At 44.3% G+C, this 23,233-nt stretch overlaps 1 protein-coding gene across 2 annotated transcripts in view; it reads left to right on the forward strand.

Annotated features, from left to right (window-relative positions):
* The first annotated feature begins 2,552 nt into the window (after nucleotides 1-2,552).
* LOC119387284 (uncharacterized) overlaps nucleotides 2,553-23,233 on the forward strand; it is a 36,624-nt gene continuing 15,943 nt past the window's right edge. The window contains exons 1-9 of one of the 2 annotated variants that reach the window (XM_037654625.2): nucleotides 2,553-2,638; nucleotides 5,954-5,975; nucleotides 6,898-6,999; nucleotides 8,647-8,847; nucleotides 12,116-12,159; nucleotides 13,080-13,168; nucleotides 13,661-13,799; nucleotides 19,611-19,723; nucleotides 21,339-22,849. In XM_037654625.2, the coding sequence (XP_037510553.1) occupies nucleotides 2,620-2,638; nucleotides 5,954-5,975; nucleotides 6,898-6,999; nucleotides 8,647-8,847; nucleotides 12,116-12,159; nucleotides 13,080-13,168; nucleotides 13,661-13,799; nucleotides 19,611-19,723; nucleotides 21,339-22,849 (2,240 nt within the window). In that variant the 5' untranslated portion in view covers nucleotides 2,553-2,619. Of the gene's footprint in view, nucleotides 2,639-4,758; nucleotides 4,890-5,953; nucleotides 5,976-6,897; nucleotides 7,000-8,646; nucleotides 8,848-12,115; nucleotides 12,160-13,079; nucleotides 13,169-13,660; nucleotides 13,800-19,610; nucleotides 19,724-21,338; nucleotides 22,850-23,233 lie in introns of those variants that run through there. The other variant, XM_049413466.1, reaches the window with a different exon arrangement.

Below are 23,233 nucleotides of genomic sequence, written 5' to 3' on the forward strand. Positions count from 1 at the left end.
TAGGGATGACAATGGTAGCACAATGAAATATCATTATATTACGCTATAATGTCATGCCGTTTAGGTATGTCAGCCAAACCCCAAACAATCACATAACAACACTAAAGTTGACACAAAGTCCTGATTGATGACGTAGTTTAACTAACTTGGCAAGAGCTTTAATATACCTACTGATCATATGTACTGCAGTGATCAGCAATTGAAACGCTGTAGTTGGCCTGCATGACGTGTGGTGCTTTTATGAGCTATCGGCGATTGCTGGGAGTCAAACGCTGTCAAAATGCGGGAGCAGGGCTTTTTTTTTCTCTCTCTCTCTCTCATTAGATGCCGATGATGAGTTATATCGGCGTCCTCAGGGCTCAACGGTGGCACAAGAAAACGCCATGGAGGCTCCATGTACCGACTATCGAGAACCACGAAAGTTTAGGGCTAAATAATGAATGTACTTTCGCTTCAGCGTCTACATTTCCGTCATATCGGCGTAATTTTGACTCGACCACTTACATCAGAGCCAACATTAGCTTTAGCGGCTACATTTGCATCGACATGACGCGGTCCTCACGAGCGATTGTTCATAGCAGTCGTTATACTAAAGAAAACAATTGCTGGTTTTGAATCTGATATGTCATTTCCTTTTATTTCTTTTTATTTTTTAATTTTTTCTTTAATTTAGTTTTTTTTTATACTTATTATTATTAATACGCATTCTTGAAGGTATCAGAGAGAAGTTACGGCACGCAATCTTGGCCAATCCCCCAGAGTGGGTAAGTGCCATATTTTTGAGGAAACAAACAAACAAAGAAACAAACAAACAAACAAACAAACAAACAAAAACAAACAAACAAACAAACAAACAACATCAAACAAACAAACAAACAAACAAACTGAGTACTGTACAGTGCCTACAGATTGAAAAGTGACAATTTAGGCCTATAAGTAATGCCCATCTTTTCCTTTCCAGCGTCTTCGGTTCGTGTCAGGGACGTAGTCAAGGGGGGGGGGGTTGGAGGGTTCAACCCCCCTCCCCCCCGGAAATTTTCAGTTTTGCTTGCGTATATATAACACGCACACATACAGACGCACGCACGACATACTAAGATGGTGAACACCCCCCCCCCCCCCCGAAAAAAAGTTCTGGCTACGCCCCTGGTTCGTGTCATATCGGTGTGATTCCGACTCGAATACTTCCAACAGAGCCAACATTACCTGTAGCGGTCAAATTTGTAGCGACATGACGCGGTCACCGCGAGCAGGTTGCGCATACCAGTTTTTAGACTCGAAGTTTGGATGTCGCAATTAAATCCGTGAGCACTGTGCTCTCTCTTTTCAGCTAATAAAGTGACGCCAGAATTTCCTTGGGGTTTCTGTCAAGTAGTTTTAATGACAAGGTTTAGTCTACCGCGCATGGCGCCTTTGGTGTAGCAGATGGTTAATGATTTGATCCGATTGATATTGTGTACTTAAGACTGAGGACTTCGCGCGTTATCTACTGACTGTGCCACGTTTTCTTTTTTCTGGAATTAGAAAAAACTTTCATACGCACGCATGTGCGCACGAAGTCCCTAATATGCGTAATGCATAACGTACTCTTCTTTCGTTAGCGGTATGTGAACACATGTATGTTGTATGTCGGCGTCACTCACCTCGCAGAAATGTCTAATTTCTAGAGAGGCCGATTCGCAGGAAATTTCGTGGAAATGCCGGTTGGCAGGGCAACCCGTTCACTAACGGCAACACCAAGTATTGTTACGACATTTGAAACATATATCAAATCCAGAAGCGAACCGCAGCGCGTTTCGCAGCAGCGGAACCAGCAAAACTAGCATCGACGTCACATGCGGAAGAGTCGCGTGACCTGAGAAGAGACATCGCGTGTGACGTCGTACCATCGCCAAAAATTTGAATGAAAATTAAAGGTTCTGCCTGGCTTTTCATAAGTGTCGCTATTTTGCCAGTGTCAGTGGTTGGCCCGAGTCAATGGAGGGTCAGTAACCTACGCCGTGTCGCTTTGCGGTTTCTCACTACATTGCTAGCATTATTACTGCCAGCACGAGTGCCAACAGCGACGTGCCCCTGTTGACACAGTGCTTTAATAAAGTGATCATAATTCGCCGTAGTGACCAAGCTGTCTCAAAGCGCATGTGACAGGTTCAAGTCGCCTGCTAACAGAATGAAAGTGTAACGCAAAATTTGAACTCGAAACGCATCATCTATACGGTACATACATAGGCGTGCGCAGGGTTCCCCATCAGGGGGGGGAGGTTCATCGCAGCGCCCCCCCCCCCCCCTGTGCGCACGCCTATGGGTACATACCCTCAAAAAGACCAACGTCTACGCAATTAATTTCAAGCGAGCCTCGACTTTTTCGTGAGAACACGCGATGCGATCGCGCTCGTTGCTGGCATCGCGTGCTATACTCACGAAGCAAATGACACGTGACCGAGATGCTTTATATCACGCGTTCGAGAGGAACGCAACAAGGTGGCACGAGCAGGGCGCATGCGCGACTGGTATAAAAGCTAGCCGGGTTGCGTTGCAGGGGTTTAGTTGGTTTAGTACGGCGCTCATCACCAGTGGAACTGCCGGTTCGATACATCACATTTGCATTGGTACGGACTGATGCTTCGTGGCAAGTGTGGTAAGTTACTTCATTACGGCCGAGTTTCTGAGCGTACGCATATTGGGCGGTTTGTAGAGGAGATTATGAAGTTGCTCCGGGGTGATCACTTTGTGAAGAAGAAAGAACACTAGAAAAAGGAAGAAGAAACACTGTGGGACACTGACGGGCCACCGTCCTATCCCAGTATTTCTTCCTGCATTTTTTCTTGCCTTAATGTCTATACCAGTATGCTTGACCAAGATATCTAGGTTCCCATTCCCCCGAGGGGGGCGGGAGAGGCATTGAGGAAGAATAGTTGTATGCGTTGCCTCCCTAGGTGGTCACATGCAGTAAATTTAGAGGTAATTAGGTCACCCTAGCGTTTTTTTTTTTTTAACGCTTTAAGGTGTTGCTTCATCCATCGCATTTCCGCATTCAACTGTTAACTGCAACTACCACAGAATCGCATGCCTAGGAGCGGCGTAGTGCAAGTTTTCATGGTATCCGGACGCGTACTTTCTTTCTTTTTCCTCTTTCATTCACCGTCAATCGACCCTGAATGCGGTAGGTGTCATCCTCTCCCCCGAGACATACACGTGATTCTTTTTTTTCTGGTTTCTTCGGGAACTTCAATGTGGGTCAGTGGCGTCGACAAGGTAATTCGCACGAGAAAAAGAAAGTAAAATATAGGTGCTTCCTGACGCACTTCACGCTAAGGACAGTTTTCAGTCCTTCGCATACAAGTCCGTCTACACGAGACCAGGAAGCTCTATAGTGGCTTCCTTGAGCCGTCGCTTCAACACCGCATAAGATTGACCGGTACTGGGGCTTTGAGTGCATGCTGTACGTTCTCACTTTTTGTTTTTTCGATAAGCGCAGTAGCAGCTCCTAAACTGGCATTATATGCGTGCGCCATATACATTACGGTGACGTTGTCGGGCTCCGTCATCAATTTCACCTGCACCGTAGTTAAAAAAAGAAATGTTGCTTGAGAAAACTCCAGCGCTTGTGTATGACGAGAATTGCAGGCATGGCGGTTCAGCAAGCATGGGAAGGAGGGTTACTATATATACATGAATTCATCAGGGGCGTCGACAAAATTTTTTTTTTCCGGCGAAGGTGTCCGTACCGCCTTGTTCGTGCGTTTTTGTATGTGTGCGCTTATATACACGCGTAAAAAATGTGAACATTTTGGGAGGCCCAGAAAGTGACCCAGAATGAAAACTGCCGCGTAAAAGGCATATATGTGGAATTCAAGAAAAAGTATTCCACAGCTCTCCGATATGCAGCATCTGCCATCGCCACGTTAATTATGACGGGCAGTAGTAAACTCCAACAAACGTGGGTTAACAAAGCTATGAGCGGGTATTCACTTCGCAACAAAGCCCGCAGCTCGACCTTGGCACGCCAACAAACGCGATTGTGTTTGGACTTGGTTCACTGAATGGCTGGAATAAGGAACCCACACATTCACAATTAAGGCGAAAACAAAAGCCCACAGGGAAATTCTTATTTCGACACTTTACAAAAATGCGAAGAGGGGATCGTGGTTTCCTCAGCCGACAAGCTCTAAACGCAACTATGTTTCCGGGGTCGTACTTTTTTTTTTTCCTTTTTCGTAGCAGCCGCTGCGACGAAGGTAGTTGATTGGAGACAGCTTTGACACATGCCAAGAACGAGGTCACACCCGAGACAGGCGCGGCGAAAGATGACGCACGGAACTGCGAAAAAATATAAAACCGAAACATGCTCGTGCCGCAATTAATGTCGCGTTCTAGGACAGCGTTTACGTCATTCCACGTTGTTTTTACGCGTTTAACTCTGTTAGTCCTCAAGATCGTGCATAAACAAGAATGAAGCGGAAAACTGAGTGCTTGCAGCGCGTGTGGTTAATAAAAAATAAAAAAGCACGGCTTATTTCACCCCTTTCGCTCGCTCAAGACTTCTGCGCGGCAGAAACGAAACCGAAACTAACAGCAAGCTGCTGCTGTTAAGAGCTACAAAGCTTTGGTACTGCTTAAAACCAAGTGACACGTACCAAATTTGGTTGTGGTTTTATAGGGGATTACGTATATTATATGGAAACACAACTTCGTGTTCTCTAAACTCGGCGCGAAGGTTCTTTTTCTCGCCGCTACGTGTCGTCGAGCTCATGTGGGGAATTTTCCCCCCCACCTCGCGTCAACGCTGGAGCGGCCTGGAGCGCTGGAGTTCATGTGCTGCAGCGCGAACGCTGCTTGATAACAGGATTACGTGATTACGGTGTAAAGCAGATGCGGGTTAAAATAAGGTGAGTGTCTTGCTTTCAATGAGCTCGTTCGAAGGAACGGCGTAGTCGCTTTCCTGTCCAGTTCCCGCCTGACAAAATCTGAATGAGTGGCTGCTTCCGACAGTTACTTCTTCCGCGAGTTTAACGCCACCTCTTCCTATGTGCTTGCCTAAATAATTACAGGCTCTGCCTTTATTCTTGGCGGATGACTCGTACGTTTATTTTTGAACGAGGGAGTAGTACGCGGTCGACACACCCTATTTCTCGATGCCGATGAAGTCGGCGAGAACAGCCGAAGAATACCACAGCTTCCCGACAGTTTTGGACGCTTGTGGACGCTTTCGATTAACCGGATTACCGAGAAAAATCGTAGTGCGTTGCCGGGCAGCAGTTCGGCCGGCGTGGAAGTATTCGTCTTTCGACCGTTTGCTGACTTGATACCTTCTTATTCCGCTTTCCGGATGCCTTTGTGTAACTCCACGTTGACCTCAATTTTGCAATGATAGTTTCTTTCGCGTTTTTAAGCTGAACACCTCAGTTGACTGGCCTTCACACGAACAGGCTAGTAGAGTACTGAACTAGAACCGTATTTTTTTGACAGCTTCTCAGCTTGTAAGTTTGGCATCTATCTTTCTTGCGCAAGCGCGGACGATTCGAAACCGAAGTCCCGTCGCTACATACTGCTGTCACTGGGATTGTTATCACGTGGAATCTGAGTCGGCTCTGTAAACTCTCGAACGTTGACTTGCTCCTGGAGTCGTGCGGATGTGTGCAAGCAGCGGAGGCGGGCTGTTTTTGTAAACAGGGGCGCAGTCCTTCACGCTGTAGCGGTCGAAGAACATGCGTAATTCATGCCGCTTCAAAAGACTCGTCTGGGCACCCTTTCGGCGTGTTTACCAAGACATATGGTGTGGCGCGTAGACTACGAGGGCGCTTGCCGCCATCCGCACGTTCACCTATCGCTTCTCGCGCACTGCGTGAGGCGTCTAGGTAACTTATAGCACCTGTGCCTGATGTGTTGATGACTCAATGCAAGACATTCTTTATGTAACTCGGCTGAATCGACTTGTTTTCTTTTGTTTCAGTTGCAGATGACATAGCTACAGGGTAAGCTACGTTCCGATACTTATCTTTATTATCTTGCTATCTAGTACTTCTATCTGCAGTGTCTCACAAGCATAGTTGTTGCTTGCTCCTCTTTTGCTAGTATTTGGGATTTCTTGTACATGTACAGGCCTCCATAATTTTGCCTGACATCCTTTGATGCTACAGTAGCAACAGTAGAAATATAATACTACTGTCACTCAGTCTCTGCGGTTAATTGTTTTCTCTGTTGAACTCTTTGTGCTTTTCCTGTACAGTGGACACTACTATACTTTCTTTTTTTGTGGGTCACATTTGATATACTGTTGTACTACAGTTATCCATCTGCCGATAGTTCTCGTCAATGTGAGGCAGCTGTGGAACACATATGCAAACGCACACAAACAAAATGTCGAATTATCCCACTGAGGACAGCAGTAGTCTAACAAAGTGATGCCGTTGCTAGAGGTTGTCGTAATTCGCACCACTAGTTGCTTGTGGCTCTGCACTTCAGTTTTTTTTTAACCAGCTTCGGCATATGGGGTACCTGACCAAAGAAATATATATTCATTATGAGATGTTTTACAATATGTCGTGCTGAGTTGTCTCTGCTAAATTTCGGTATTACCTGCGGCATCTCGCCTTCACTCATTAAGGGCAAAATAGAAACTTGTCTCCACCTTCGTTAATGCTCATATGCTTCCTTGTGTCATTTAGTGTCTACTGTTTGGTTTGTCTTGCTAATAACTTGCACATTATTCTGTCAGTGGCTTATCATTAGCATGAAGTCTTTAATTCCCAATTGCAACTTTAACAAGTGCATGAAAACTGTTGAAACTGTGGACACGACACTGGTAATTGTGTAGTACCCTACGTTGGGTGTTACTGGGCACCTTGGAAGTATTATCATATGCAACTCACACATTGCCCCCTTTCATTTGCACAGTATGTCTGCAAAGGCCTGTGGCCTTTCCAGTTTTGCAAGTGGTGCGATGGATGGTGGAGGCACCAAGGGGGATGGTGATGGCCGCACTGAGAGAATAGAAAGGTACGCAGGGTTAGATTGTCGCCTTCACTGAAGTGCTTGTAATTACAGGTTGCACCCTGGTCATTCTCTCTGCACTGTTGTTCCTTATTCTGCCACTTCTTGTTCATTCGAGCACATCTTTATTTTTGCAAACATTTTGCACAACGTTCAGTTATGGATACCTAAAGTAATCAGCCTAGTATAACTTCCACAAATTTTTCAAAATTTGAGAAGCTTTTGTGGGCGCTGTTGAGTATGTTAAGAGACACGTATGTTCACCAGTGTTGATAAACAAATGGCGATGCAAAAGTTGATGCTGTCGAGGCATTGAGAACCAAGCTGTCTGAAAAATCCATGTTGGTGGTACGTTTTGCAGTGATATGAAAGACTGTATTCCAACCTGAATAACTCAAATTACTGTAGGTTGATGTATTATTGATGGGGATAAGACTGAATTCCTCAGTGTTTAGGAGCCTTTGAGTTCGTCTTGCAATACCTACTGATTTGATTTTATTGGCAAAATTTGCTTTGTCTGCACGTTGCAACGTAAACTCGGCTTGCATGACAAGAGTTGTATCTTTGGCTACAGTCAGACCTGAGTATGCATATCAGACATGAATATAATTGTTCTGTGTAATCTCATTTAATTAAACGTACTGCATCTGAAATGGCAAATAACGCTCGTGGGCACTTTCCAGGGTAAAATGCAATCTGTTAAAACTTGTTTTGACTTCCTCACTGGAGCCTGACCAGACAGAATTCTATCACACCCTGAATTTTTTTTAGTCTAAAGTTTCTAGTCAACATATAACACACCTACTTGTGAGTGTCACATAGAGCCAAGGTATTTTCATGATAGGTGGACTTCCTTCCACCTTGTAATGAGTGTCTGATGTTAACTGTTGAGTATTGTGGTTTACGGCATGACGATTTGGTTGCACCTGTGACTGAAAGGTTACAATTCTTGATGTCACGTGGGGATATCGATGGGTTGGACCAAGTAAGCTTGAGGGCGCGTCTACATGCCTTGAGAACCTGCCTGGCTTGACAGATTAAATCGTAGCTGCGAGACAATCTACCATTTCACTGTGGCTGCCAATCTATGGTAACTGAAACGGGAAACAATTTTAAAGAAACATTGCTTTGGAGAGCAGGTAGTTTTGGCACCTTGAAGCCTTTTTCATGCTGGTGTAGCCTGAAGAGGTGCTCAACCACTTTTCATTCAGGCGCCATTATGAGCGCTCAGATTTGCACTCGTGCAATTTCACTGCACAACCTTATATTGCATGGTTACTTGGTTGCACTGGCACTGATAGAAGTATTGCGAGTTTTCTTTCCTAGTTTCACGTCTTGCGAGGCAGATTTTTCATGTGCATTTCAATTCACCTTTGTCATAATTCCATCAGCCGAGGTGACAGCTACAAAGTATCATTCTTCACCCCGTGCTGCCAGGAACACCTTTCGTCTTGATTAATCTGTATTTATAATTTCTCACGAGGAGACATGATGTCATGTATTTTTGAAGGGGTTACGTTGTATGTGTGTTTCTTCAGTGAAAAAGTTAAACCTGTTATGCAGTGGATCATTCAGCCAGATTGGCTATGCTAGCGCAAGCACTTACTTAACGAGCTACCTGATCTGGTGACATTCTGAACTGTTTTCACATAGGTATAAGAAGCAGCGACGGGAAGAACTCGCGAGGCACTACATGACAAAATCAGTGGCTGCATCTGAAGAGAACAGCACTACAACAGCTACAAAGGTGAAAGTTGCAGTGAAGGCGGCTGAACCAGAACCCCATGGTGACAAGAATGCCGCCCCAGAGCGAAAGAATGTTGCACCAAGCGTTCGGATGACCAGGGCGTCTCGGTAAGCTTTCTGCATTATGCGCCATATCCTCAACATTCACTGGTATTCAGCGTCTCCAATGAAACTGTCGTTGGTTAGGGACTTTTCATATCTGGCATTGATTGGCACACATTGCATGGTGTACACAATGCTAAAAAATATTTAAACGCAAGCAGTAATGAGTCTTCAGCATGTAGCCACATGGAAATGTGGTATGAAATTGTTCTGTAGGCAGTTTCTAACCAGAGTAATTTGAAGTGTATATCTTGGAGCCTGAATTGAGCGGCTGCTGCGAATACAGGTGAAAGTGGAAGTGATACAGCGCATTAAAGTAGTTTCGCAATTGTTAAAGTTTCGATTCTTAAGTGTTGTAGCTTGAAGAAATGGCATTCATGAAATGTGCTGGCTCTGATAAAGCACAAGCAGAAGCTGACTGCCAAGTTTTTTATTTCTCTTGTCATTTCGCACCAGCAATTGAATATGTATACACATAATAAGACAGGTTAGAAACTTTGCAACTAATCTTACCTGGCAGAGCATTTTACAGTGAAAACTGTTATGAGGTCACAACAGCAGTTTTTGGCACCGTAGTTGTCCACCAGTGTCCGTAACCGCTATCGTGCGAATCAAGAAAAAAAAAAACTAAATAAGAAAAAATATCCAGGATCGAATGCGATTCAAACCTGGGCCCTCTGCGTGCCAGCCCAGTATTCTATCACAGAGCCATGCTGGTGCTTGAAACTCCTTTGCAGAAAGACCCTATACAGGCTTCATGTCGGGAAGGAACCACATTAACATATGTAATATAGCATGGTAGAAGAGCAAGATAACAACCAGGCATCTCACAATGCGAATTCTGTAACCAGGCGTCACACAATGCTAACTGTGCAATGAGTGGGTCATTGAATGCTTCCAACCAATTACAAATGGCTCGGCCATAATTTTTCATCGTCATCAGGCTCATCATCAATAAAGTGCACATAATGCCATACAGATGTGTTGCGGGAACTATGGTTCTCCGCAGAATGACGACAAATGGCATAGTGGGTGCTTCCCTACTTCAGAAAAATTATTTATAGCGTAGTGGGTACCTCACAAATGTTCTTTATTAGATGCCAAGGAAGCCCATAAGGCCCCCATGATCCATTTCCTCAGGGTCTCAGTAAAGTTCTTTCCCCCTCTCTCTCTTTCTCACATTAACATATGTAATATAGCGTGGTAGGAGAGTAAAATAACAACCGACCGTCACACAATGCGAATTACATAACTAGTGGGTCGTTTAAAGCTTCCAACCCACTACAAAGGGCTCAGCCATAATTTATCAGCCGCTGCATCAACAAAGTGCACATAATGCCTTAAAGACGTGTAGCGGGTACCTCGCCTCTCTGCAGAATGACGAATAATGGCTTAATGGGTGCTTTCCAACTTCACGCAAGTTAGGATTTATGGTATTTGGGTACCTTGCAAGTGTACTTGTATTAGTAGCCCAAAGAGAGCTTACAACGGGCTCTAGAAATGCTGCTCTTCCGGCTTTCACTGTGACTGTGCTGCGCTTTCCGTGCAGGCCTAGCATTTTTTATCATAAGGCAGAACTGAGGAGTGCCTAATAGCAATCATTGTTTTTATTGTCTATTTTGCACTAGCATATTTTCATGACTTTTATCAGTCTACCTTTCTTTTCCATTTGCCGTTTTATCAAATGGATGTACTGCTGTGCACGTCTGATTCTTGTAGGAATGAGTGCCACAGACAAATGCATGCAAATATGGAAAAAAAATGGCCAGAAACAAGAGCACAGACATTTAGGTGGAGATACTTAAAGCAGGGATTCTTTGGTAAAAACATATAGGATGCTTGGGCTTTGCTTTCAAGACTGGAGTGCAATAGCGTAATAATCGGGCTCCGTTCGCTTTGCCTTCTCATTCACTTGCCAGGCTTCTCTTCTCAATGGACACCTCGAATGTGCAGCAAGGAAAGGAACATCTGCGCGCATAACATTAGCCATTTTAAACTCTCCTAGAAGGCATGCCTACCTCATGAAGTTGTCATGAAGTTGTCCACTACAAGTCATGAAGTTCAGTCATGAAGTTGTCGACTACAACATCATTTGTCACTTTTGCGAATCAGGGACGCATCATTGAAGGGGCCGTGCACCACTTTTCAGCATTGTCAGGAAATGCTGCCGATAGGTAGTCAGGGCTCCTAGAACACACGAGCCAAATATTATAGCGTAGCACACGGCCTGCAATTTACAATTCTGTCAGAAATCATTCTCTCTTCTTTCTACAAGTGATGCCATATACCCAAATGCACCATATACCCAAATTCCCAAATGCACCATCTGCACCATATATCCAAATTCACGGCCATTGGTTGACTTGAGCATCATGAGCTGCATAGTTACTGAGGCCGCCATGCGCTTGCGATATCACATTAAATGTAATGTATTGTCTGTTAGTTCTCATTAATATCGCATTGAATGTAAGTCGCATCTTTGAAGAAAAAAGAAAAAGTGCTCAAGGTCGTGACGCGCGACGTAACTTCTTTCCCCCGTGCCATCCCTCCCTGCTTAGCTTCCAGTGCGTTCGTCGGGTCGAGAGAAAGCAATTACAGCGTGCGACAAATCTCTAACTCTGCTTGTACTTGACGGATTCTAAAAATTTTGCGGCAGTCGGTTCCCGAGGCAATAAAATCCTTTAATGAAGTCATTCGATCGTTACTTTGAAAAGTGTTGCAGGGCCCTTTTATGGCAATACGCGTGCCTTCACAGCTACACCCTTTGTTGGGGCTGTTCCTGCTGCTGATGATGATTAACTGTGCCTGAGCGCTTTGTACTGGGTGGGCCTTTAAACCACCCACTCGTTGCGCAATTTGCATGCATTGTATGCCTGGTGCGATCCTACGTTTCTGCTGCGCAGTATTTCATGTGTTAACAAGACTCCTTGTAACACATGACACGTGTATAGGGTTTTTTTCCAAAGTTGTTTGAAGTGCTGGCATGGCTCTGTGGTAAAATGTCTGACTGCCACACATAAGGCCTGGGTTCGATTTTGGCTTGAACCCATCATTTTTAGCATTTGCATCCATCGCAATGTTTCGCTCATGGACAACACCAATCTTTTGCTCACGACCAGTGTCACCGGTACTGATGCCAACACCAGAATTCCTGTGGCATGAGCTGCAACGTGTGTTAAAATGCATATTGTAGTGATTTTATTTCAGTATAGTGCTACAGTTGAATTTTGGGTTGATTGTTTAGTCACCTGTGAACTCCTTTCCTCTTTTGCAGTCTTCGTGCACTCTCCCATGCTGCCACTACACAGGGTGCCTCAGGTAAGATATCTTTTTGTCTGCTTTTTTTTAATTGGATGGTCTGCAGTACCACAAGACCACTACATTGGTTTTTTTGTTACGACAAGAACACATTGCCGGTAACCCAGGCAGATTTAGAGCATGCTTAGCAGCTCACCGCATTAGAGAAGATATAATTAGCACACATTTATTGTGTGTTCAAGGAATTCTGGCATCATGCTGTTGTTATTGAGTAAGCAGCTATCTAACAACGCAATAAAGAACTCACAGGGTCCCTTATGCATCCACCTCATCCCACACGAAGGCAAAAGTCATCATCTTCTTTTTCTTCTAAGTCGATGTATTGAATCCCCGGCGCCCCCCTCCGGACGCTTTCTGCAATTAACGTTGTTTTGCAATGCCTCCAGGAATGGAGGCATTGTAAACTTTCTGTGCCTTGCCTTGTTTTGCACTGCCTCCGGGATCGGCCCACCTTTGACCAAGCAATGTCACGTGATGAAGTCACGATATGTTATCTCATGGTGACTTCATAAATTTCGGCGATCTGTGACGCCATATGGTGACATCATCATGTCCTGATGATTTTTTTTATCACTCGTGTTGACACCGCTGACGTGGGATGCTGACACAGGATGCCGGTCAATTTTTGCGTTTGATGAAGCATCTAAGGCTTTCTCCTTAAAAAAGAAGGAATGTAAATGAAAAATTTTCAGTATCCCTTTAGCTTAAAATAGTTGTTTCCCTAACTGTAGCTTGCAGTACATGGGAAAGTTGTTTGTTATTCCAGACTTCCTTGAAGGTTTTTTGTTTGATTCTCGTTAAGAATTTGAAGTGAACTCTAGGCTTGCAAGTCATGTATATTTGTTGTTCTTAGTGTTGCACCAAGGTTCCTGCTTTGTCCAGAATTGGTCATTCTCAACATCCTCTATATACCGTTGCAGCCGAACAACCGTCAAAGCCAGAACTGCCACATCGGGGGGAGCGCCAAAGTTTAAGGCCCCTGGACCTGAATGACAACATACCTGCAAGGGTGAGAGAAGGATCCCTTTTGCATTGTATTGTGCAGAAAAAAAAATACTGTGCACATTTACTGGAAGGCCGCTATCAACACTGAGCCTCATTGTTCTGGCATTCTTGCAGTCGATTACTGTAGTCGTCCTTTGTGCACATGTGTAGGCGAATTTCACTTGACACAGTGTTTAAAACAAGGCCTTCATCTAGGTGCACAATGTGCGCAGTTGTCGGGGCTCTTCTGTCGAGTAACGAAGTTTGGTTTCTGCCGGCCACAGTGATCAAATTATGTGCTTGCCTGACATTGTCCTTCGAATCAAAGTAGCATGACATGGGAAGCAGAATTAAACATTGCAAGTATGTGCGTTAGTAGTGGCACGTAGACATTCCTAGCCTTTACCATATGTACTGTTTTGATCCCAAGGTCCTTACTGTTCTCCTGTGACGCGTTTATGGCCTAGCTGTGGCCGTATTCCTGCATGTAATTTTATGACAGTGCTTTGGCGTGCAGGCTCAAGTTTTCTGTGGTAGCAGCAAAGCAGAGAACAAAGCTGTGGCTGTGTCTCCTAAACCAACTGTCGAAAAAAGCCCCATCAAGCGAAAACCACCGCTAGCAGCTGCGAGGCCATCCCCTCCGCGAGCTTCAATGGGTAAGTAAACCTTCAAAAAAACAGGTACTTAACCTGCTGCTGACTTCTCGGGTTGTGTTTTGTACCCACGTCAGTACACCCCAAAATCACATGAGGTTGGTTCCACTACTTTTGTGTGCACGTGCGCATATGTGTGCAAGAGAGGGTCAGTGAACCCTGTTCTCTGCTTAGGCCACTGACTCATCTATACCTCTTGATTAACCTTCATTCTTTCCCCCCCAAGACTAACTTAGTCGCAATGTGCCTTTTCTCTCCTGTGGATTACTTCTGCATATTACTACTAAGACGGTTGAGGTTACACTGGTGTGCATTAAAACTGCCTTGCTATGAGTGGCTGTTCGAAATTTGTGCTGGTCATCTAATGCTGGTCAGGGCACTCTGCAGCTAAAGATGAGGTCATCGGTTAGGTTCTTAGATGGTACAGCCAATTATTCACGGTATGTGGAGTAAAAAATGATCTTCCTGCCCAATTTTCCCCTTCGCTTTCACAAGTCTGGGAATAGAGTTTGCAAGGGTGTTACACAATAATTGCCCAAGCATTGCACTTCATGTGGACATTTAGACTGGAAGGTGATTAGATCCAATGTTGAAGTAGTTCCTGACACCTGTGAGTTGATTTCAAGCGTCAGATTCTGCAATTTCGCTCTTAATTGGCAAAGTGTCAAGTGAAAGTGCACAAGGAGAGATATACGGGTGTTATTGCACCATGAAATAGCTGCTGTGTTTACGAGCAATTGGTCTGCCACTGTTGCACTTGTTGTCCAACAATAGTACTATGTACGAAAAAGTGGAGTATGAGAATCATTAAGGGACTAACAGCTGCCCAGAACTTATTGCAAGATGTTGATGTTAATGAAAATGGAATGAATCATAGTGTTGGTAGACTTTATCACACTATTAAAAGTTTAAGTTGGAATTGTTCGAACTTGCCACAGAAAGTAAAAAAAAACTGTCCTGTCATATGGTGAGAATGCTAGGTATTGTCATTGCAATATACCACCGGCATGTAGTCGTGTGTTATTTAATGCCAGGATATGTAGTACTTCAAACTGCACTCTTTACATTATATAGGCATTGTGCTTTATTCTATAAGCATTTTGTGGTAAAGCAGAATGTTCGCGACGGCTAGCTGCACTGCCTTTGTGACAGCAAGCGGATCAGCTGACCCGTGAGGTGCAGTGGCGCCCCTCTTAACATAACGGCATGGCACTTCAGTGCTTTTGTACACACATGGGTTTGTGAGTAGGGACAAAGTTCTGCGGTCTCCCTGTTAAATCCAAATGATCATCAACCAATTTTGCCTTTATGGGTGTCAGCACAGAGTAGCACTATTGGATATACCAGTACCACTTCGTACATGTGCTGCCATCACTGTATAATTTCTATTGCACGGGAAAAGAACGCAAGGGGCATAAATATAATAAGACAGCGCTAGACAATGAATGGGCAAAGAACGAGAAGACTATGCGTGCTTGGCTCTCACCTGAAGTTGTCATACCTTCAACTGAAATTCTCGTTACTTGTGTATTCGTCATCTAGCGCTGCCTTACTGCAGTTATGAATCCAAACCAACTTGCCCACCTATCCGTTATCCTGCAAGAGGGGCACTTTAAGTAATATTGTACAAACAAGTTCCTATGAAGGTGAGTGGATTGTTTAACAGTGTTTGTGCCAAGGCTGTTGCTGCTTATGTGCTGCCTCTAATGGTAAATCACCTTTAAAAGGATGCTGAAAACTTTTGCCACTGTGATTTTCAGCCTGTTTGAAAGCTTGGGTGCTGAATTTGGTTGGCACAACCTTGTTTTCAGGCAGAAACTAGCAGAAAATAAATGTTTTTTACGAACTGTTGCATCTAGTGGTGGCGCTGGGAACGAGAAGAGGAGACGTTTAACTCGTCATATACTGTCGTGCCAACTGTGCTCCCTGCATAATTGTATACCCATCGACATCGCCACCCATCACCCGCGTACTGGTCTCGGCGCCTTAACCCGCTCTGCTCCAACCATAGTTTCTTACAATTAGAGGGAAAACTGGCGCTGCGAGCTGTTGTACGCATGGGAATGCTGGGATATGAGATAGCTTCGCACTTTGCTCGGATTGGTATCGTTCACAAAGAGCGCAGACACCTCGAAGACGCGCCTGGCTTCAACGCGTTCCTTGCGTCAAAATGGTTGCTATCGTACTTAAGGAGCACGCAGTAAGCTATTTCTTTTTTATTATTGCACAGAAACGAGTTTTATTTAACTTGGGAAACTTATGCGTTCATGCACAATTTTACGAAGTGTAAAAAGTAACAAACGGCCGCTAAACTTAGAAAGCAGACAATGCCAGCGTTCACTCTGCGACTGCTTGTCATCCGTTTCTTTCTTTCGTTGTTTTGTTATGCCGTACAGGTAGGTGGACTGTTATTCTAGAATATAATACGCATGAGTAAGATCCATTTATAAAAGTTTTGTTTTAGAGAAGCTTTATTTGTGAAGTTGTATCCGGTTTGTAGCCAAAGCCTTCAACACCAGCCAACACAAGCCTCTCATGCACATATACCGTCGTTCCCATCGCGGCAACGGCGCCCCTTAAGAAATTCACATAGACGGTGGCGCCAGATTCCCCTCTAGGTATTGTTGTGAGAAACTCTATGGCTACAGCCATACAAACCACTTCTGTGATCCCTAGTACTGGTCTCGGCGCCTTTATGGATAGGGGAGAGTGGGATGTAAAGGAGAGGTGGAGAAAGGGTAGTGGGACTGGAAAGCGCACACCGGTTGCCCACCATTATTGCTGTACTTCCGCTGCTAGCGTGCTTGACGTCATCACTAGCGCAGCTCCATGCACGTTGGCATGCAGCCGCTGCGTACTCGAAATCTTCCAAAAGTACAGCCATCTATTCAAAAACACGTAAAATAAACACCGTTTAGTGAAACAGTCACGTGTTCAGAGTGAAATTTTGATTCCTTCATAATTTTTTTCGTATTTTTGTTCAGAATCTCTTTAATAAAGTGTGCACGTATTGCAGAGTAAGTATGTGCTCAGAGCAAGCTCTTAAAAAAAAAAAAAGTGCACACCATCCCCTTCACCAATTGTGCCCACAAGATTTGATATCAAAGTTCATGGGTGTTTGCGCTGGTCTCTTTTACATCACGATGGTTTCTCGAGTAACTGGTTGACTTGCCAAACATGTTCTTTTGGGAAGCGATTGACTTAGCATGTCACATCATTCCCTTATTTTCTTGCTCCACTCTGTATTTTTACTTGCTCACCATAACCATTATGGTGAGCGAGTAAAAAGTGAACATGAGCGAGTATGGCAGTGACGCTATCGCAGGGACTCGCTGCGATTGCAAGAGAAAGATGTCTGTTCAGCAGTCCCAGTGATTTCGCATGGCATTGTTTTTCACAACGGAAAGAAAAGCACACTTTCATGGAGAAGGCAGATTCAGAGGGTCTTGTTATTACTAATACTTTGCTTGTGTTGCCACAGTCTTGATTTTGCAATGTTCTAGTGCAGGAAATGTTACTACACATAGGTAGAGGTAGTTGCCCTGCAACCCAAGGCGCTGCCTGTGCACATTTTATGTAGTATATTTTATTGCTCTTCTAGCACTAATTTTTCATCATTATGCAGTCATACTAACTTGCTTGCATAAATATGTATACTTGTCCTCTCTGGTGTCCCCAAATGCTTCTAAGTTAAGCACTTTGAGCGTACTTCCTACTGTTCTCCCTGATGGTTGTCCCAATTAAAGAAAGTTTTTGTTGCACGAAATATTGATAAATACCAGTTAATTAGTGCTGGACTTTGAACTTTTCCTTTAATGACTTTTTTTTTTCTACTTGTTCAAGTATAGTGTACTAGTTTCTTTTCTGGCTGCATCCCAGTTGGGCTGGATTTTGTACAGTCTGGCAGATGGCGGTTGCTGCGCCTTGCATTGTGGGCCCTTCCATTTGGCAACATTTTGTTTTCTTTTTTGTTTGTTTGGGTCTGGCCATGATGCGTGCTCACTTGACACCCAGCCATGCTTCCAAAATAGCAGCGCTCCCCGTACCCTTTGGGTCTCTTCTCCGGCTGCGCCCCCTCCCCTTCCCCTCGTGACAGCCCTCACCTCCAGTCTCAGCCTTGGTTGCCCTGCTTTTCGAAACTGCTTTCACGGCTAGAACCCAGTTTCAAAGCCAGCAGGCAGTCGCCTGCTTAGCCTCGCCATCCACCAGTTTTTCTTCTGTCGGCAGGTCTCTGTGCAGCGATGCTGCGTCGTACGCTGAATCCGCGCGCACACCGCTCTTTTGGAGCTCTGCAGGAGTGACCTAGTGTTAGCCCCACTGCTTGCGCTGTGTGCACAAGGTTCTGGTGTTTAACGTGTGTTAGAAAAAGAAGCCTTCAGGCGTTTTACTGACAGGTAGGGCCATGCTTGGCATCTTTGTCCTTCACTGTCGTCTCCCAGTTTCTATATCTCTTTGCGACAAAGAGCATGTACTTAGGTAGCAGTTTAGGTAGAAGTAACAGTTCGCATTACCTGCGGAAGAGGCGAGTTGATTGAAAGGTATTATAAATGAGTAGTCTCACTACTTCGTTTGCTTGTCGTATGTAATGTTGTATTCATTTGGTCAGTAGTTCTACAGCTTTGGTCATTTAATGCTGTTCTTTCTTCCTAAATGAGTAGTGCGTGATTACCATCACCATTTCTGTGAGGTACGTATTTCTGATGATTCAGACTGTGTAGCTTCCAATGTTAAGCTCTGTTTAACCATGCTTGTTCCTTGTCCAGCTCATCATATCTCACTTTTCTGGGACAAGCGTGTCAGTATAGATTCTAATGACTTAACTAATGTGTACCCTGTGGGAGCTTGATTCCTGAACTTCCATTTCTGACCATCAGTGTGGAAAAAATGCCTTTGCCTTTAGATTCTTGCGATTGTTTTGTGCATTTCCAGCTCCATTATAAGTAGCCATTCGCTACTAAGCTCAGTTATCCCACTGTTCAACGCCTGCACATCTCAGTAGAGTGTTACTTATGCAGCTAGCTTCATCCAAAAGTAAATGCTTCTGGATGTGTAAATGTGCGTGTTAATGTACGTCTGTGCACACATGTGTACATGAATTCATGTGTGGTGGTTCTGCTAGTTTCCTTGAGGCATACAATCTTTTTGTAATTCAAGAGCTACACCATAATTTTATATGCACCGATGTTGTGCAAGATTTCAATGGAAATGTTGCTGCAGTGTATGTCGTCGAAGGAAACAGCAGCTTTTAAGGAACCACTGCTCCTGAGGGGACTTATTTTTCAATGGCCCATGAATTAACAATTTATACTGCTTTGCAAGTTCACATCATCTGTTCAGCATACATTTGTAATGGCAAGAGTCTGTAGTTTTTGAGTGCCGTCATGCATTGAAAAGAAACATGTCTGTGTTCTAGGATGGCGGTTCAAATATCAAGCATCACCTCACAACTTAACTACCATGTAGAACAATATTTGTGGGGACGACTTGTTTTGACATATGTTACTTGTCAGGCATTCTATTCTATGCTGACTTTTCACAGAATTTCAATGTTTTCAATTTGCAGAAAGTAGTTTCATGATCAGTGGATATTACATTTCTTTTTGTAATTGGATTGTGTAGGAAAAGACAGTTTGTCAAAAAGAAAAAAAAAGGAATTGTGTAATGCTATGTGCCTTTTTTGATTGCTTTTTCTTTTAGTATTGTTAATTTGAGTTTCATATGCTGAGACTCTTTACCTGTGCTATACGGAAATTGGTACGTTAGCATAATGAAATATGTTGCAGCTAGTAAAATACTAACATTCTTTGTGCGCAGGCCAGCTGCAGTCACGTCGATCTGGTGCCACGTGTGATACAAAACCGACGCACGATGAGAAGTCCCAAGCTGGTCATACTGTGGAAAGCCAGGCCAAGAACATCGCTCCTCGTGTGAGTTTTTCAGTTATTAGGATTGATGCTTGACTTTCTGGTGGTGCTGTACTGTGGCCATGCACTAAGGCTACAGAAGGTGCTTTTGCTGACAGTTTGCTTGGGCAGTTATGGCGCATGACAAGATGAACTTTGTCCTCGCAAATGTAAAAAATGAAAGCAGGGTGCTCTCATTGGCAAGTACTGGTCATATGACAGGAGCAGACACCTTTATTCGTAAAGGGAACTGTCATCAAATGCCTTCAATGAAATCTTCAGAAAATTTTGTACAAAGTCTGTGGTGGTGCCTTTATGTGAAATTGCACTTTTTTTTTTCTCTGGCGATCACAGTCAAGTTCAAAGACAGGTTTAGGAACCATTTAAATAGGGTCATATCAACCCTTATAGCTGTAAATGTTTGTTCGGGATTGCTTTTTAAGCACTTTGTGATGTTTCACAACTTGAATCTACTCTAGGTACTCATTTGTGTAGCTTAGCACTATTGTTGTGTGTTAGCCCTCATTTAGTTCTTTAGAAATTGATTGATGTGTATCAAACAGTCACTCCTTCTATTTAGAAAATGTTACCTTCTAACACTACTGAAGGAATACCAGAATACCACTGTTTTTATACGGTCAGTACGGTTGTCCTAACAAAATATTGGGATGGCACAGAGGACGGGGGCACGAACTGACAGACACAGGCGCCAACTTCCAACTGTTTATGAACAGAAACTCCGCCGATTTATATAGGCTGCCAAACAAGGTAATCTGATAACAGAAATAGAAACATGGCAGAACTAAACACGTGCAATCTAAACTTCTACAGGCTATCTTTAAAAAAAAATTGCCGCACTGCCCCTTTTGCTTCCCACTCAGGTTGATCCTCTAATGGACATGTGTGCTTGCATGATTTTACAGCTCGGGTCAGTGCAGTTTCCAGCGCTTGCCTGGACTCTGTTTCAGTGGCTCATTATGAATTGTTAGTTCTGCCATGTTTCTATTTCTGTCATGCGATTACCTTGTTCAGCAGCCTATATAAATCAGCAGGGTTTCTGTTAATAAACAGTTGAAAGTTGGCACCTGTGTCTGTCAGTTCGTGCGTTCACTTCGTCCTTGTCCTCTTTGCGCCATCCCAATTTTTTCTTAAGTAATGAACCAACTAGCTCAGCAACAAGCCCTGTTGAAAAGGAGAACCCCAACCAAATTCAATCTATCGTTAACTCACTATATTTTATAGTGACACCCATTGGTTGAAACTGAGGTCAGTAGTACAAAGTAATAGCTACACAGCACAGCCCACTTTTAAGGGGAATGTACAGCTATCCGATAATGAAAGCTTAATTCGAACATTTCTTAGCCTTTATTGGAATGAAGGAGGCTGACATAATTAATTAAATATACATTTATATACAGCACACCAAGCAAATTATTCTGCAGTTTGAGGGCTATATCTCTTTGGTAATTGACAGCAACATACAAGCTGCATGTTCCCTTAAGCAAGTGGTCTATGCTGTGTGTTTAATGACTTACCATCCTTTTTTTATGTGCGCAGGTTGTTTTCACCACATATTGCACTTCTTGAAATCTCTTTCTACATGTACCTGCTGTAATTATGGTATTTTTTTCTACGGCAGGTGAGTCCACAGTCACGGGGTGACAAGCAGTCGGACGCTTTTGATACATTTGGCGAGGAAGACGCAAGTTGCAGCAGTACTTTGTCAGGGGAGGAAGAGCCCCAAGCCACTGCTTTCAACAAGCACTGCTCAGCCCTCCCAGACGTTCCATGCAACAAGGGAGAGCCATCATCACCAAAGGTGTTCAGCGTGACCTTCCACACAACCTCAACGTCATATTTGCAGCCTTCTGACCAGCAGGCCCCTAGTTCCAAAAGGGCTGTTGCCAAAGTACGACTACCCAGTGATCGCGTAGTGACTGGCACCAGTTGCTCACCCGAGAGTCCAAGCAAGTCCACGAAGCCAGAAGCACTCAGGCCCTGGACGAAGTCGTACTCTCCCGTAAAGCAGCCACCACCGACAGCGAGAGCTTCAGGTACCACTGTGACCAGTTTGAATGTTCCCAATGAGCGCAAGCCACCTGCCTCGGAAAACCTGTCCACTATCATTGGAAGCCAAGAAAAGTTAAGACTGCAGGCACACCCCACTCCAGCCCTAGATAGAATATTGGTAGGTACTGAAAGCTGTGGGACGGTGCAGGCCAGTCTAGGTTCCTCAAATCTGTGCAGTGACCTTACTTCCCATGTACAAAGCAGTGCTAGAGTGGGGCCACCAATAAAGGAGCTAGGCTCGCATTCAACCGAGAAGCCAAGTTTCCAGCTCGAAGCTTCGGAGAAAAGTGCAGGTTTGTTTGCCGAAGTAGGATTTGATAAAAAAGAAGCTTCTTGCGAGGATGAGATTATTGTTGAGGCAAAACCTGAAGAACTGAAGCTTCAGAGAAAAAGTGAACGGAGTGCCTCGTTTTCAGACTCTGTGCATGGCATTTTGAAGGCTAATACTAGAGAAGACGACAAACCGCGCCACTCCATTCTCAAGAATCGCTCAAGCAGCTCGGAAGAGAGGGACCACTCTCCCGAGCTTCACTCTATACTCAAAAGCAAGGAGGACATTGCCAAGCCAGAGGACACTGCCAAGCCTAAGCCAATTCTCAAGAAGCACGACGACACAGGCGTTCACAGCGAGCCAAAACCTATCCTCAAGCGCAAGTCCGTCGACGAGGATGCCGAAGACCGCCTGAAGCCCATACTCAAAAATCAGCAACAGAGGCGTTGGAGCCACGAGCACTCCCCGGAAAAAGGAGACTCCATCGTCGTTCGGAGGAGGTCTCATTCAACAGAACTTGAAACCAAACCAGTGCTCAGTTTTGCGGAAAGTGCCGGAAGCGCCAGTGCTGTTCGGACTGGTACAGAACAAAATACTGAATCCACTAGACTCCCTGACTGTGTTGTGGTAGATTCCACGCGGTTGGATCTGCAAGGGTCAGTGTCAGTGTCCAAGGTTGTGAGCTGCCCACCGTTGGACAGCAATTTGGGACACCGCGGCACTGGTCTTCAGGCTGACATCTCTCCACACAGAGCCGTGGCTGAAGAAGTCTCCCTAGGAAGTGAAAGGCCCATCACTTTGAGGTCTCCGTAAGTCGAAAGCTCTAGTTCGTTACCTTCATTTTCAATGTATTGTAATCCTCAAAGAAAGAAAACATTACAGATGATTGTCGATTGTGCATGGCACCAAAAATATTACACTTCTTATAAATTTGCCTCTCAAAAGATACACCAGAGTGAACTTCAATTTTGTGCCAGTGTGTTGCTTATCATGTCACATAACACATAGTTCTGCCAAGGCCTAGAGCTGCAGTCCATTAATATAATACCGATGAAGTTGAAAGTGGCGTGAACTTCAGCAAGCATCATGCAGATTGAGTACTTGATACCATGATTCTTTTGTTGGCTCTCCTCAAGTTCACTGCAGCCTCTTTTCATTCCATTATGTATTATGTAAAGCCATATTGTAGATAC

The sequence above is a fragment of the Rhipicephalus sanguineus genome, chromosome 3, assembly GCF_013339695.2.
Source record: "Rhipicephalus sanguineus isolate Rsan-2018 chromosome 3, BIME_Rsan_1.4, whole genome shotgun sequence".
In the NCBI taxonomy this organism is placed as follows: Eukaryota; Metazoa; Arthropoda; class Arachnida; order Ixodida; family Ixodidae; genus Rhipicephalus; species Rhipicephalus sanguineus.